This window comes from Zonotrichia albicollis, chromosome 7 (assembly GCF_047830755.1).
Source record: "Zonotrichia albicollis isolate bZonAlb1 chromosome 7, bZonAlb1.hap1, whole genome shotgun sequence".
In the NCBI taxonomy this organism is placed as follows: Eukaryota; Metazoa; Chordata; class Aves; order Passeriformes; family Passerellidae; genus Zonotrichia; species Zonotrichia albicollis.
In genome coordinates this window covers 48,148,879-48,164,327 of record NC_133825.1, presented here as the reverse complement: position 1 = coordinate 48,164,327, position 15,449 = coordinate 48,148,879, and the positions used below count along the sequence as shown (strand labels likewise).

The 15,449-nt window shown below is 43.0% G+C and overlaps 1 protein-coding gene across 3 annotated transcripts in view; it reads left to right on the top strand.

Annotated features, from left to right (window-relative positions):
- The window catches only part of C7H10orf90 (chromosome 7 C10orf90 homolog), a 98,335-nt gene that overhangs the window by 10,739 nt on the left and 72,147 nt on the right, over positions 1-15,449 (top strand). Inside the window, exon 1 of one of the 3 annotated variants that reach the window (XM_074545387.1) lies at positions 11,431-11,565. The exons of 1 other annotated variant lie outside the window; for it this stretch is intronic. In XM_074545387.1, the coding sequence (XP_074401488.1) occupies positions 11,556-11,565 (10 nt within the window). In that variant the 5' untranslated portion in view covers positions 11,431-11,555. Of the gene's footprint in view, positions 1-11,430; positions 11,566-15,449 lie in introns of those variants that run through there. One more of the 3 variants, XM_074545389.1, reaches the window with a different exon arrangement.

The window sequence follows — 15,449 nt, the reverse complement described above, 5'->3', positions numbered from 1 at the left end:
GCTGTTGCTGCCTTTTGGGACTGTGTGAAGATTGCTGACGAGATTAGATTAAAACCACCATAGCACACAATTAAATTTTCATGGAAAATATTAATTTTAAATATTGATGACAGGCTTTTCTTTCAAACCACTTAAAAAAAATAACTGTAGCAGCTCAGTGGTATCAGGAAACGCAGTGGCACAAGTGAGAGTTAGGGCAGGTAATTTCCATTCTGTGCCAGCAGAAAGTGTTGGCAAACCCAGCTCTGTTGGGATTTGGAGTGGGATGGCACCAGTGTCACCTCTGTGGGACAGCCTGGTCATACTTTGCCATGAGGTTAATTAAGAGCTAAAGAAGAGGCACAGGGTGTGTAAGAGCCACAGCCAGAGTGGATTTTTGCATGGGGCCTTCACTTCAGACTGCTGAAGATTTGAGAAATTGTCCAGATGACAGAGGAGGCCACTCTGAATTGTCCAAATGACAGAGGAGGCTGCTCTGAGCCCCTCTGGAGCCAGGCTGGAGAGCTGGGGATGCTCCTGGAGAGGAGCAGCTCCAGGGAGGGCTCAGAGCCGCTTGCAAGGCCTGAAGGGGCTCCAGGAGAGCTGCAGAGGGACTGGGGACAAGGCCTGGAGGGACAGGACACAGGGAATGGATTTAAGCTGTCAGTGGGTTGATTTAGATGGGATTTTGGGAATTAGGAATTGTTCCCTGTGAAGGTGGGGAAGGAATGGGACAGAATTCCCAGATTTGTTGTGGCTGCCCCTGGATCCCTGGCAGTGCCCAAGGCCAGGCTGGACATTGGGGTTGGAGCAGCCTGGGACAGTGGGATTGTCCCTGCCATGGCAGGAGGTTGGAAGTGAATTATCTTTACGATCCTTTCCAACCCAAACAATTCTGCATTTCCTCTGAGAGGCAGTGACTTCCCTGATGGCATGGAGTGGTTGTTTTTGCAGACAGCCTTTATTCCACTCTAAACCGATCTCTCCTGCTCTCTGCCTGACATCTCCCTCACGGTGCCCTCATGGAGCCTCCAAGGACCATGGAAAAATACACACAACAGATGAGAGTTATGCAACTCCCTGTTCCAGCCACAATCCCTCCCTGCTGCTGACCTGGGAGTTTCTGCCTTTGTAGGCCCCTGCTCCCACACCTCCAGCCCTGCTGGGCCTGGCTTTGCCAAGTTCTGGTCCTAAAGGTACAAATTAGGGGCAAAGAGGTGATGTGCAGGGAAGGAACTGCAGGTAGCAATAGGTTTTCTGGTTTTGTTCCTTTTTCAGGGTCTCAGGATCTATGAATTGCCTCAAACAGTTGGGCTTTCTTAAGTTTTACCAGAAAGGCAGGAAAAGCAGTGCTGTGTTACCTAGAAGGTAAAATGTAAAGGGGAAAAAAGCATTTATAGATTTTGTATATGCAGTTATTGAGGATATAATTTAAAGAGCAAACAGGAAGTAGAAAGGAGTAATGTTAGACAGAAACAAGGAGAAAACAAAGGCAGAAGTGAGTCAGTCCTTTCAGTGGATGCAAAATGTTGGCACTGAAGCCAATGCTCTGCCACCTCCTCTATCTCATTTGTCTCAGAGAAATCCTCAGGACTGAGCTCCATGAAAGTCACCAGTGCAGGAAAAAGTAAATCCTGTGGGAAAACATGTGGTGGGGATCTGACAGAGCTCACCCTGATGGTGTGGGAGGAGGTGACTGCCTTCCTCCCATCCCTACAGCAGCTTGAAAACCCTAAACAGGTTCCATTTAACCTGGAACTATGGAAACTAATATTATCCATGAGAAAAAAAGATTACTAAAATTTTTATTAGAGGTGTTTAATTGCTGGGACAGCTTTGCTCTTCTCCAAAACTCACTGTCAAAGGCAACCAGCACTGCCAGGCACAAGAGCCAAAGGAATGTCACCACAGAAAAAAAAAAAACCCTAAACCCAACAAGAATTTCCCTCTTCCCCTGCACTCCCCTGAAACTGTGAGAATAACAGAGAGCAATTAGCAGAATATGTTATTTTGTTTTGATTGATGGCTGGGCTGATGAAAAACACTGATTTTTTTTTTTAATTGAGGTTAATGTGCCTCATTCAAATAACTTAAAAATAAATAATCGCCCCCTGATTTTTTCTTATTAGATTTTTTGTTAGGATTCCTTGCAGTGGGAGCCAGACCTTGTCTCTGTTGCTATGGAAGTCTTGTCTTAAGCTTTACCAAAGAAAAGAATTTAAAAATGTAAATGGGAGATTGACTCAAAAGATATTTATTGTTGCTACAAAGTGCATTTTAATTTCATTATTTTCTTGCTATATATCTTCTTTTTAATATCAGAATAGACTTGTAACGTAAGTTTCAAACTTAGAACAGAATTTTTACATCACAAAATAATTATCTCAGTAATTGTTTGAGATTTTTTTTAAATTGTGGCCAAGAGAGACTGGTAAGGAGACTTGTGAAGGAGGAAAGAACAGTGCAACACTCACTGGCTTTATCAGTCCAGGAGGTAAAAATATCCTGACTTTTTAAAAACTTTTTTAAAATTTATGTCCTTTGAAGAGAAAAAAAGGGTTATTTCAAGGAGCTCAGAGTTTCTCTGTTAGGAATGATACTTAAAAAAATTAGACTTAAAGCATGGCCCATTTTGACTCAAACATTCTGGATTGTTGAGAAGGGAGTATTATTTCCTATTTGTAGACTAAATTGGAATCTTTGGAGCAAGTACCCTAGAAACTTTTTTTTTTTTAACTGCATACATGACTTGATTTCTGTTGTGTTTTTTGGTTGGTCTTTAAAGCAATATTTGTCTCAAATTCATGAGGGGAAAAAAAAACCAGCACTGAAATTGGCTGTGAAATTGAATTATAAGGATATTGGGGATAAATTAGCAATGAATGTTTCCAGGCAGTGTGATGGTGGATAGACAGACAGGTGTGGATTGATGGATCTCCAGTTTATTTATTTATTATTATTTATTCAGGGATTGGAAACCCATTTGGAATATTCTCCTGAACTGCCCTGGAACCACAGCAAAACTGTTCAGCCAGGAAAGTACAGAGGGCCTAAAACCAGAGTTATGATATTTGTGCTGGGAATCTAAAGAGTTCTGCAATACAGAGACTACTTGGAGCAATTAAATTTCTGTGTCACTCTTGATTGCATCAGAAAGGTGGGGCAAGCACAGGAAAATGCAATAGTGGAGTCTCTCTGATAATCAGATTTATGTTCTTAAGCTCCATAGAAACTTCTGAAAATGGATTATAAGCAGCTCGGTCACTTAGATAACATAATGATTTCTTGGGAAAATACCCTGAAACACCCAATAACCCAGAAATAGCTTTAGCCAGCAATGGACAATGGGAGAAAAAGGAAGAAAAACCCATTCTCTGGCTCTGCCATGGCTTTTGAAGCTCCCTAAATTCCAGCTTGGTGCTACTCTTGGAACCTCTTTGGTTTCCTTTGTTTATTTGGACACGACTTCACGCCTGTGACCTTATTTTGTTCAGTCACCAACATAACAAACCAGGTTTTTCATGCATGATTTGCTCATTAGTGGCTGCTTCAAACACCCCATCTCCCGGTACATAATCCAATTTTAACAATAATTGGGAAAATGATGTCGTGTAATTAGCATTCCGAAATCTGGTTTAATCCGTGTGGCTCTGGGTCAGCTGGGGAGAAGCAATTTCAATTAGTGAGGAATTGCCTGGGCTGGGGCAGCAGGGAGGGGCTGTTACACAACCCTCCTGTTGGTTTTGGGGTTGTTTTTTTTTTTACTTTTGTTGAGGTTGGGATTGAAGGTATTCAAGACAACAGTTTGTGTTTAGATTTACGTGTTTAATATTTTTATTCATGTTATAGTTTTATAGGTCATGAGTTTTGAAGTTCTTTACTAATAAAGTACAACAAATGATTAACAATTTTTTGTTACAAGGGTTTTTTAAAGGTTAAATTGTCTAATTAAAAATGATAGTTTATTTTTATTTTTAATTTAATAACTAATTACTTGAAGTCCACAATGCGGACTTTATTGTTTAATTATAAAATATTATCTAAACTTATGATGAAGAAGGAAGAAGAAGGTGAAGAAGAAGGAAGAAGAAGGTAAAGAAGGAGGATTAGTTTTCCAACAACCTCCCTTGGCCAGGCTGCTCCAGGATCTTGCAGAAAACACAGCCTTGCCAGGAACTGGCTTGGCAGAGCCTCATCCTTTGATGTATCTCAGATCTGTGAGGATCTGATCCTGCACCTTTGGATGTTGGAGGGAGTTTAGCAATTCCCTTGGAGCAGACTGCAGTGCTGGGTTAATTTGGGCTGGCAGGGTTGGGGCTCATTAGGGCTGCTCTGTGTATGGGGAAGTGCAGGGGATGCTCTGGCCACACACCAGGAATGTCACAGGAGCAAAATTCCATCCGGAGCCTCTTCACAGCCAGCCTGGGAATGCTCCTCCTCAAAACTTGGCACTGCACGGGGAGATGCTCTGCCCTGAGATCTTCCCCTATCAGGAGAAGCATCTGGCAAAAAAAAAGGAGTGAAAAAAACTTCCCAACAGACAAATGAGGGCAGACATGACTAAGGTTGGAAATATCCTTATAAACCTGTCCTGTGTGGAGAAATGGAGATCTTTATTGCTATGCAAATGGCTGTTATGTACAAGTCTCACCGGCTGCAGTGGAGATGAATCATTTAAATTGACTTAATCACTACATATTCTCTTAAAGGGTTATCTGAGAATCTCATTAAGTGCCACTGCTAATGGCTGGCATGTTTAGGCCATTGTTTTAAAACTCAACAGTCACTGAGTTTCCTGTCTGACAGAGAAACAAAAACCCAGGAGCTCGACAGCCTGACTTTTTATTTTGGATGCTTCACTTAATAACTCCTCAGAGAAAAAGAGTGACAGCATAGGGATTTGTGGTCTCACTTCAAGGTATTCCACAATCCAGCCTGAGAAAGTCTCAGCATTTTCTTAAGCTATTTAAAACAGAATAACTTAGGGCTTGTAAGTGTCTCCTTTCTGACTTGTTGCTTGCGCACTCTCCAGTCACATCCATGGGGATGCACCTGGAGCTCACACCATGCAGGAGTCCCCCTGGCTCCCATTTTTCCATCCATATTAGATTTAATTGTGCTGGCTAATACAAGGATTTAGGGGATCAGCTCGGGCAATATTTCTTAATGATATAAAGTAGCATAGGAGCACAGAGCTTGAAGCAGAGGATTGAATTCTCAGGCTTAATGAGATACGGGGCTCTGGCTTATCTATTCAGGCAGGGATTTTTATTGACAGCAGGAGCATGAATGCAAGCTTTGGAAATAAAGTGAATGCAGCAGCTACCCAGAAGATCACCTTGACTGCAGCTCCTGCCGTCAGATGCCCAATCTGCCAGGAAGCTTCTGCATTATCCCCAGCCTCAGTCCAAATTTTAAATCCAAAGGTTTCAGCTCATCCCTCCCATTTTCTTCCTCTGCAGAGCAGCTGGCACACAGACCTGCCTCTGTCCTCTCAATCTTCTTTTCCTTCCCTCGGTGATTTTCCACTTTGCACCCCTAAACACCTTCTCCCCTCACTTGTTGCAATTGGTTTTATGCAAAATGGGCTTAATCCTTCCTGAGCCACATCCCTGTGCCAGCACATGGGTGGAGGAATGCAGAGACATCACAGAATTCCTTCCACAGGCTGCTTTGGGTTGGAGAGGACCTCAAAACTCATCTCATTACACACCCTGGGACTCCTTCCATTATCCCAGGTGGCTCCAAACCCTGTCCAACCTGGCTTGGACACTGCCAGGGATCCAGGGCAGCCACCCTGTGCCAGGGCCTGCCCACCCTCACACGGAACAATTCCTTCCCAATATCCCATCTAAACCCACCACAAACTTATTATATTCTTCCTGATCATAAGCAGGGGGGTGTGTTTTACAAACGCAGCAGTAACGCAGTGTCAGCACCCCAATAATTTTGTTCCTGTGGTACCAGTGGGGCTGGTTTGGGCCTGGCTTAGCCTGAGGGTGGGATGTGGGCATGGATCTGTGCTGGACATGGCACCCAAGGGATGGCACAGTGAAACCACGGCAGAGAAGGTTCATGGGGTTGAGTCTCGGGGGTCCTGGGGGTCCTGAGCACCCTCTGCCAAGGTCAGTGGGATCAGGACACAGCCCCAAAGGCACAGAGGGCGACCAGGCCGCTCAGAGCCAGATTTTTATTTCTGGAGATCACACGGCGCTGACAAACCTATCAAGTAATATCCAAGTACTACCAGTGGCTCTAAAAGTAATGTAAATTCACATGCAAACGAGGTGCAGCCCTCCAGCTCCTGGCAGATTGCCAGGGCAGCCTGTGCTGCTGCCCCATCTTTTATGGGAAAGCCATCAGTCACCCCCAGCACCCAGGGAGCAGAATTTCCCTGCATGAGCTGCATGAAGATGGCACTGCACACTCCTGTCCTACCCAGGGCTAAGGGATTCTGCTCCCAGTGTCACCATGATATTTTCTGAAAAACCCTCTGTGCCCAGGATTTTCTCCTGGGAAGCTGAGAAGCCTCAGAGAGGAATGAAAACAATAATTATCTGATTTGCTTCTCCTGTGTTTGCTGCTTTGTAATGTGGCTTGGGCATTGTTTATCAACAGGTGAATGTTTGATTGGTTCCATGGGAATTGTGTTGAATTAATGACCAATCACCGCCCAGCTGTGTCAGACTCTCTGAGCAATCATGAGATTTTCTTATTCATTCTTGTTATGCCTTCTGATGTATCGTTTCTCTTTCTTTAGTATAGTTTTAGTATAATATAATATATAATATATCAGCCTTCTGAGAAAAAGGAGTCAGATTCTCATCTCATCCTGGAGACCTCACAAACAACACATCCCAGCACTGGGTTGGCTCATTGGTTCCTTTTCCAGCCTACTGAGCAACTGTAGAAATTGGATTTATAGGATTAAAACAATAGGGTGTTTTGGAAGCAAAATTCAGAGTTCTCATGTGTGTGCAAGTGATAATCCCTGGATAAAAAATGGAGTTTAACTGTCCTGTGTACATTCCCTCTTAGCAAATATTGTATTTCTTCCCATTTCACTGGCTACTGGGTACATTTGCTTCTCTGTAAAGAATATCACAGAGAAAAGTAATTCTTGGGGGCAAAATCCCAGGCTTGGTCACCCCTACAAAAACATTTGGGGGAGGAATAACTGTAGAAATTTCTCCTGTTTACAGCTTGATTGCTTCTTGGAGTGAAATGTTAATAATGCAGCAGTGGCCAGAGAGGGTCGATAATGAGGTAATGTGTATTTATGGGCTCTGTGTCCAAATGATCCTCAGTGCATGGTTATTTGAAAATAAATAGTGTATTGATTGAAACAGCTACGGGACAAAATGGGCTTTCAACACGTGGGGAGAGCTGATAATTACTTGGAATATTTTTCCTTGTTGTTAATGCATCAATGAGTCTGGTTTTAGCTCTTTTGTATAGAAAGGCAAATCCACTCACAACAATATGATAATTTTTATAGGGTTTTTTAAAATATATATATCAGGGTTTTCTGCATCACTTGGAAAATTCTGTGATGAAAATACAATATTCACACCTATTTCCCATCACTGGGATGTTTCCATAGTCTCATTTCAACACAGTCAATGCCACTTTGAAAGAGGTTTTAAATGGCATTTAATGCAGCCGTGCTACTAATATTCCATTAAAACCACATAACCTCCTGCCATGGGAAAAATCAACAGAACGAGCTGCAAGTAGTGCAATTTATAAAGTTCAATACCCAGCTCTTAAAACTCTCCATTTTGGGGAGTGAAGTCTTCATGGCAATTATTTTTGGGAAATAAATGAAAATTATGTGAAAGATGAAAAAAGGGAGGAAAAACCAATGGAAAGAACAAAGCAGGGTTTTCATATTAAGAGATTCCCCTTGGTGATGCTATGGATCCTGACCTCATATTCAGTTTTCCTTGTATTCTAAAGCCAACAGATAAAATTCCTACACAGAGAGAAAGAGCTGATGTAGCTTATCGGGTAAATATCTGATTAAAAATTTAATTCAGTTCTGAAAATGCTGGGGTGGGTTGAAAACTTGGAGTTTCAAGCAGGAAGTATAGCGACAATGTATTGCTTGTTTTCTTTCATCCCAAAATTGCACATGAAAAATTAAAGGTTCTTTTTAAAACATTTAATAACTCTTATTCCGAGCTGCAGGCAGTCAAATCGGGCTTTCCCCAAATATCTGGGATGTTGAGATGTTTGAACCAAATATTTGGTATTGATATTTACCTATGGAATACTCATCCCAAATATTTGGTGTTGACTCTCGCAGAGGGATGTAAATATTGACCTGCAGAGCTGAGCTGGGGATGAGGAAGATACATTTTTGTTTTGTCTTACAGTCAGCAAGCACCACAATTGCCCACATCACTGCCCAGCCCTTGGGCTCTGCAATGGGAAAATGCAGATTAAGGAAGTTTGAGGATGTGTTCACTGTCCTCAGGGTGACACACCCAAGATGTAACTCATCCTCCTTCACCTGCCTTTGCTCCTTTAGATCCTTTTCAATGAGGTCACAGCTAAGAAAACCACATTATTGTCTCCTCTAGGCACTTTTTTCAAGTGCCATTAAAATCCATAGCATTCTGTCCCTTGGCCTCTTCTATAATTCATAGGTATTTTGTAGTTGTGATCTTTTATATTAAGAACTTCCAAACCCCCCTAAACCATCAACTTCAATCCCACTTAATTGCCTGCCTGCAGCATCAGAAAGCAAAAAGGATGAATCATTTATTCATTTATAAACCTTCTCTCCACAGCACATCCAAGCTTTGTAGATTTAAGAACAACTTCCCTAATACCCATAAGTTTAAAAGGAGAATGTTTATAACACAGAGCTATGAGCACTTCCCAGGCAGTTGAGGTGTTTTTCCCTTTTTATGTGCCATTTTGGTAATTCAAAGGCCAGCTAATGGTTGTTTTTGGGTAGGAAGGATCAGGGTTAGAGGGCATTTGTCGAGGCACTTGTAAAGCCAGCCCAGGTTCTGTAATTGCCAGTGCAAGGCTGCCTGCAGCAGCTGCAGCACTCCAGCCCTGTTTATTGATCCCTGTGATTCAGTGTTTGTGCTCATGGGCACAAGTCAGCACTTTCACAGATCAGCACGGGGGCTGGAGGATCAATCGCTCCTTCCCCCTCCTGATCCATTTTAATTGGGGTATCAAAGGTGCTCTAATCCTCTCTCAGGTCAGGAGATGTATTTGAAGCTGGGACAAAGCTGTGCAATGAAAGCAGGGAGATTCCCCTCTGCAGATCTGAAGGAAAATCTCCTCGTTGCAGGAACCCACCCCAAAGCAGCAGCCAGCGATGCTGAGCTCGCTTTAAGTGGTTACAGCAACCAACTCAATAAATAAAGTGGTTCACTTCCCACACCTCTCCCTTGGCAGCACTGCAGGACTGAAAGGCAAACTGCAGGACAATGGTGCTCCAGGGAAATTATTAAGTTCAGACTCAGAGTCTTTATTTTGACATTCAGGAACGAGCCAGAGTGCAGACATGTTACCAGGCATGTGAGGGCTGAGCTCAGGTGAACTTGAGCTGTGTCTTTTTGCTCTTTTGAAAAAAATTCTCTTCCCTCACCGTGTTTAACCAATGAGAAATAATTCTAAGGGAAAACAAAAGATGATTCCCAGAAAAGCTTGCACTTGATGGAGAGGTGTAATTAGAGATGGCAGCTTGTCAAAACACAGGATGGCTCTGTGGTGGGACTGGGGGTTTTTCCACTTTGGTTTAGAGGTTTGTCACCTCTGCTTTTAGCCATGCAGGGTATTAAAGCTTTCGCATTCCCTCTGGAAGGTTGGTCGGTAGGTTCTTAGGATTTCCTGGCACATATCCCATGGAGAGAGCACACATGGGAGCCATGCAGAGAGTGGAGGGGGAAAGGAGATTTCTCCAAGGCTGCTGCACTGGTGCACATCAAGAGAATGCACCTGAGACTGTTTGGAGTGACTTCTCCCACCTAACTTGGATCTTCTCCATCCTCTGATCCTGAGAACTCTTCCAAGGAAGTTGAAATTGGTAATCCCACATACTCCAGGCTTTCTTCCCTCTGAAGAAAACACCTTGCCCTCACTGACGCTGCCCCTCACACACAGCCTCCTTCCAGGGGAAATCAGAAATGGCTCTGGAGAGCCAAGAGTGGAATTTATCTGGGGAAGAACTTGGAAGAGTTTAGGCTGCCCAGCTGGCACAGAAGGAGCCACAGCTGCTCTTACTCCTGTTGCTTTGCAAGCAAGAGCTGGGGAGAGCCAGGTGGAGACCTTGATCCAGAGAGGAACTGCATGAAGAAAAGAGCCCAAATTCAGGGGTTGCACAGGAGAGGGGCAGAGCTTGCCCCGGGGTCACAGCCCCTGCTGCAGGAGGGGTGGCATCCTGCCTGTCCCCATGCCAGGAGGGACAGAGAGCTGCTGCCACCCCAGGCACCTCTGCCCGCCGCCAGCGGGAAGGTGAAGGGAGAGCTCCTGCCCTAATTAATTTGGAGTGGCCTGCAGATAAATCAAGGCTGAAAATGCATGCCTTGGAGCTTGGAGTTTACATTCCAGGCACGTTTTTATCCAGAGCCTCAGCCTGGCTCCAGCAGCACTGGCTCACAGCAAGGGCAGGTTCTGCTGGCTCCCACAGGTGGCACACCTGGAGGCAGAGGGTTTGGGACCTGCTGCAAGCTCCATCCCCTACTTCTTCAGGAGGAAATCACTCCTCAAGCCTCTGCAAGAGGCTGCTGGTGAAGGGGGAGCCCAGGCAGCTGCTGAATCTCTGGGCACCGCTGCATTCCAGGGAAAATGCTGCTCCAGATTCATGGATGGTCTCAGCTTTCCCTGGGCTGTAAAGGACATGGATGTGGAATCACAACCCAGAAGGAGAATGGAGGGTGGGTTTGTTTTTTGATGTGTGTTTCACCAGGTTTATTTTCTTTGAGAACTGGGGATGATTTTGCATTTTGACCAGTTCAGAACAGTTTCATGCTGTGCTGGGGGAGCAGAGAGATGTGAACCAGAAAAACTGTGCTCAAAGGTGCCCAATATCAGACCTGGAGACCCTCACACAGCAAAGCATAAACACAGGCAATTCTGAATAATTTGATTCCTCAAATTTTCCTTCCAAACTGACAAATTGTCGTCATTTAATCTTGCATTTAATTGCAACTGCAGCACTGGATTCATGTTAGTGATCTTAGATTAAAAAGGCTTCTGTCTACACAAATTGGGTAGCACATCCTGCCACCCTATTTACATCCAGAAGCAGGCAAAGATTTGAGATCTTATTAAACACATTTGAAGTGAAGTTTGAAGTGGTGAATCCGCGACAGGAGTTTGTGAAGACAGGAGCCCTGAGTGGAAAAAAGTATCTGGGTAAATAAAATAATTAGGGAAAAAGTGTCAGCACAGGAAGCAGGGGAGGGACAGAATAAGAGAGGCAAAGCAAAAAACAGCTTGGCTGGGCTGGGAACACACAGCAGGTGTTTGGATAGCAAACAGGCATTAGTGGATGATTTTATGGCAAGCCTACAGTGAAATGAGGGAATGCTGCAGATGGAGGTGAGCTGATGGACAGAGGTAGGTGCCTTTAAAAATTAACAGGCGCAGGAAGAGGGGATTGGAGGCAGAGCTGCCATGGAGCTGCAGAGATGGATGCAGAGGCACGGCCAGGAGAAGCAGGGGAAGTGGATCACGGGCTCCCCGCGGAGACAGCGATTATCACTTCCAGATAACTTCAACAGTCCGAGTCCTTGAGATGCTGTTATCAGGAGAAGGAGCTCGAAATGCGGTCCGAGATAAAGGGAACGGGAGTTGTCGGGAGTGGTGTGAGAGCATCCAAGGCTCGGGCTGGGTCTGCTGCTCCTGGGTGCCAGCCCCAGCCCCAGCACCCTGTGGCAGATTTTCTTTGTGTTCTCTGGCTAAACTTGCCGAGTTTGCAGTTTCCCTCTGAAAAACGGGATTTGAGCGGGTGACCTGGAAGTGTTAGAGGACAGAAATGTCCTGGGTTTGTTCTATGCTTCTCATTTTACCTGTTTAGGAATTAAAACCCAAACTCTGCAAAAGTGTCTCCAAGACTCTTTTCCTTGCTTTACATAGATGATTTATGTATCTATACACTTACATAAACATATATATACGTTTTATATATATATTCTTTAATATATATATATTTATATTTTTATATATATATTCAAATTGACATTTATATATACATATATACATATATTTTATAATGGATATATAATTGTGCACATATATCATTATATATAAGTATATATACAACATATATATATATAATGTATACACATATATTCATTATATATACATTTTTACATATATTCATATTGGCATTTATATTGACATTTATATATAATATAATGTAATGTAATGTAATATAATATAATATAATATAATATAATATAATATAATATAATATAATATAATATAATATAATACAATATAATATAATGTAATGTAATATATTATAATATAATATAATATATATTTATAAATATATATAAATTATATTCTGTAAATTTATAAATTTATAAATATAAATTGTATGCTATAACATAAACTATATAAATATAATATATTCATATTATATAATATAATTTAGTATATTAATATACGATATAAAATTATAATCTATAATATGAATAAAATGTTTGCATTGTATAATATAATTTATTCTATTGATATATTATATAATGATATCAATATATTATATTAGAAATATAGCATATATTATTTATGATATAAATTATATACTACTATAAACTGTGCTCTGGAACCTCTGCCCTGCCATTTAATCCTCTGATAGATTTATTGCCTATTTATGGTTTATTATGTTGCCCGTGGTGCATGTACTGCTTATTTCCCCTCTCTTTTCTCATGGTTATGATGAGCCCAGCTATTTCCTCACCTGTTACAGCATTCATTTCTCCTCTGCAACCTGATGCATCAGCAATGCAAATCGTGGTGGGGAAGCAATCAGAGAGAAAGCCCCCTGTGAGCTGGAGGCAGGCTCAGCCTGAGGAGTGTGCTGTGCTCTGTTGCCGGGTTTGGTGTCCTGCAGGCTCCTCCATCGGGGCAGACAGTGCTGGCAGAGCTGTGCCACCTCTGTGAGCCCCTCTTTGTTCCCAGGGAATGTCCCCACTCCCATTTCCCCGGGCGCAGCAGGGCTGGGGCTGTAGGAGCCCCCTCACCCCTGACTCGGTGCTCAGCACCAGGAATGTTTTCCTTCCTCTGTCTTTTGTGGCCCTGGGTGATGCCTCTTTGCTGCCTTTTCTTGCTGTTTTTCCCTTTTTGTCTTTCTTTCCCTCCCAAAAGAGGCCTCAGAACTCTCTGCCCCTGTGTGTGCAGGGAGGCTGCTGCTCATGGATTACTGACACAGTTTCTTGTGTTGTTATGTTCTAGAAGAAAATGTGGGGTTTTTTTAACTAATGACATACCCAGAGTTAATCCAACTGACAGGAATAACCTCTCTGATTTAGTCCCTGACCATTGCACCTTGTTACAGGCGAGCTCCCAATGAGAGCAGAAGGGTTTTAGTGCTTCTTTCTTGAATTTCACACAACTCCAGACTGGTTTGGGTTGGAAGAGACCTTCAAGCCCATCCAGCCCCACCCCTGGCCATGGGCAGGGCCACCTTCCACTGTCCCAGGTATTCAGCTGGAACAACAGCTCTGTCTCTCCCTCCTCCCCAGGTTCTGCCTGAAATGCCTTGATTATTTTGTATTTTTTCTGCTCCTTCTTTGTGTGAGAGTTTGACAGTTGTATTAAGGAAAAAACAGCTCGGGGGTTTAGGTGTTGCAGCCAGCTCTGAATGTGATGAAGTCAAGGATCAGATGATCCTCACCTGGTGGTGATGTGTGCCAGGCTCCTGCCATGGTTTCTGCTGGGAAAAAAATTAAAATATAGAGAAAAAGCAAGGAAAAGAAATAGTTGAAAATAAGCAGCACTAAGCAGCTAGGAAGTCAAAATGCTCATTTTAAAGAGTGGCTCGTGTTTATTGTATAACAAAGAGGAAGAGCTCCTTTAATTAATATTAACAATTGAGAGCAGATTAGACAAAAAATACCCTATTACCACTTCCTCTAATCCACCTCTAATTGTGTACCAAGCTATCAAGGAGCACTTAAACCCCAAAAAGCCTCAGTAAGAAGCAGAAGGCAATTGTCTGCTTCAGCATCTCCACAGTTGGACGTGGAAGTCATCCAGCTCCAATTGTCTTTTATTCCATCCTTCCACTGCTTTCACAGCCCTGCAACAGCTTGGGGAATTAAATGGGGTCTGTGGGTGCAGCCAAGCACCCAAAATGCAGGAGCTGCCACTGAGGAGGAATTTTATTCCAGGGGGAGAGGACTGAGTTGGTCCTTCCCTGGATTTGTGCAGAACCAGAACATCTTTCGAGGGTATTCAAACACTTGGCCTGAAAAAAAAAATGTGGATCTGATTACTGCTCGTTTGCATTCCTTTTTCCTGAAGTTTGGAGAAGGCAAAGCTCTCCAGTGAATTAATTAATTTCACTCCATTTTGACAGAGTGCTTAAATCAGCTCAGAAGTGCCACAGCTGAGTAAACCCAGCTCGCAGGCAGTGATTGCTTCTTTTGGAAGGCCCAGCTCAGCAGCAGCAGCAGCTGGAGCAGAGCAGCCAGGAGAAGCACTTCATTAAAGAGCTGTGACAACACTGCTGCAGCCTGGGCTGCTCCTACCAGAAACTGAGCCTTTCAAGAGTGATCAGGAATTTTTTTTATTCGTGTTTGTGCTTTCATGATCTGAGGGAAGATGTTCCACTGTGTCCCAGATCTGATCCCTCTTTAGTTCCCCAGCCCCGTGTGCATCCACAGCAGGTTTGCATCCCACAGAAGTCTGCAGCTGTCTTTTCCCAAGGCTGGAAGTCATTTTGTTGGTATGGAATTAAATTGAGATGTTTAATTAACCTGAAATGCTCAGAACTTGTGTGACTGAGGTCTCTCTCTCACACTTGGTATATTGATGGAGCTATATATTGTAATTCTATATAATTATTATATATCTTACACTTCAACCTCCAAGGTAGATTTCCCTCTTGAAAGGTCCATCAGCCTTTCCTGTGACAGCCTGGCATGAATTTTGTCTCAGAGAAAATGTTGAAAATCTTCATTACAAATGTACGTATCTGTGAGGGGACCTGACAGGCTTCTAGAACAAAAGTGTTTTCCCATATTAATCCAAGTGGACACTGCTCCTGTAAAATCTAGATTCCTTCCTTGCCTGGTATTTAATTTTTCTTTTTTAAATGCAGCAGGATTCTAAGATGGAATCACAGATCCTTCTGCCTTTAATTCCTGCACCAGGTATTTTCACTCTTCATTGTGAGACAAAAATTCAAATGCAGTCTCCTACAGCTTAGAGATGGCAATTGTGGCATTCTTATCACTGCTGTGTTTTCCCAAATTCCAGCTCATAACCACAAC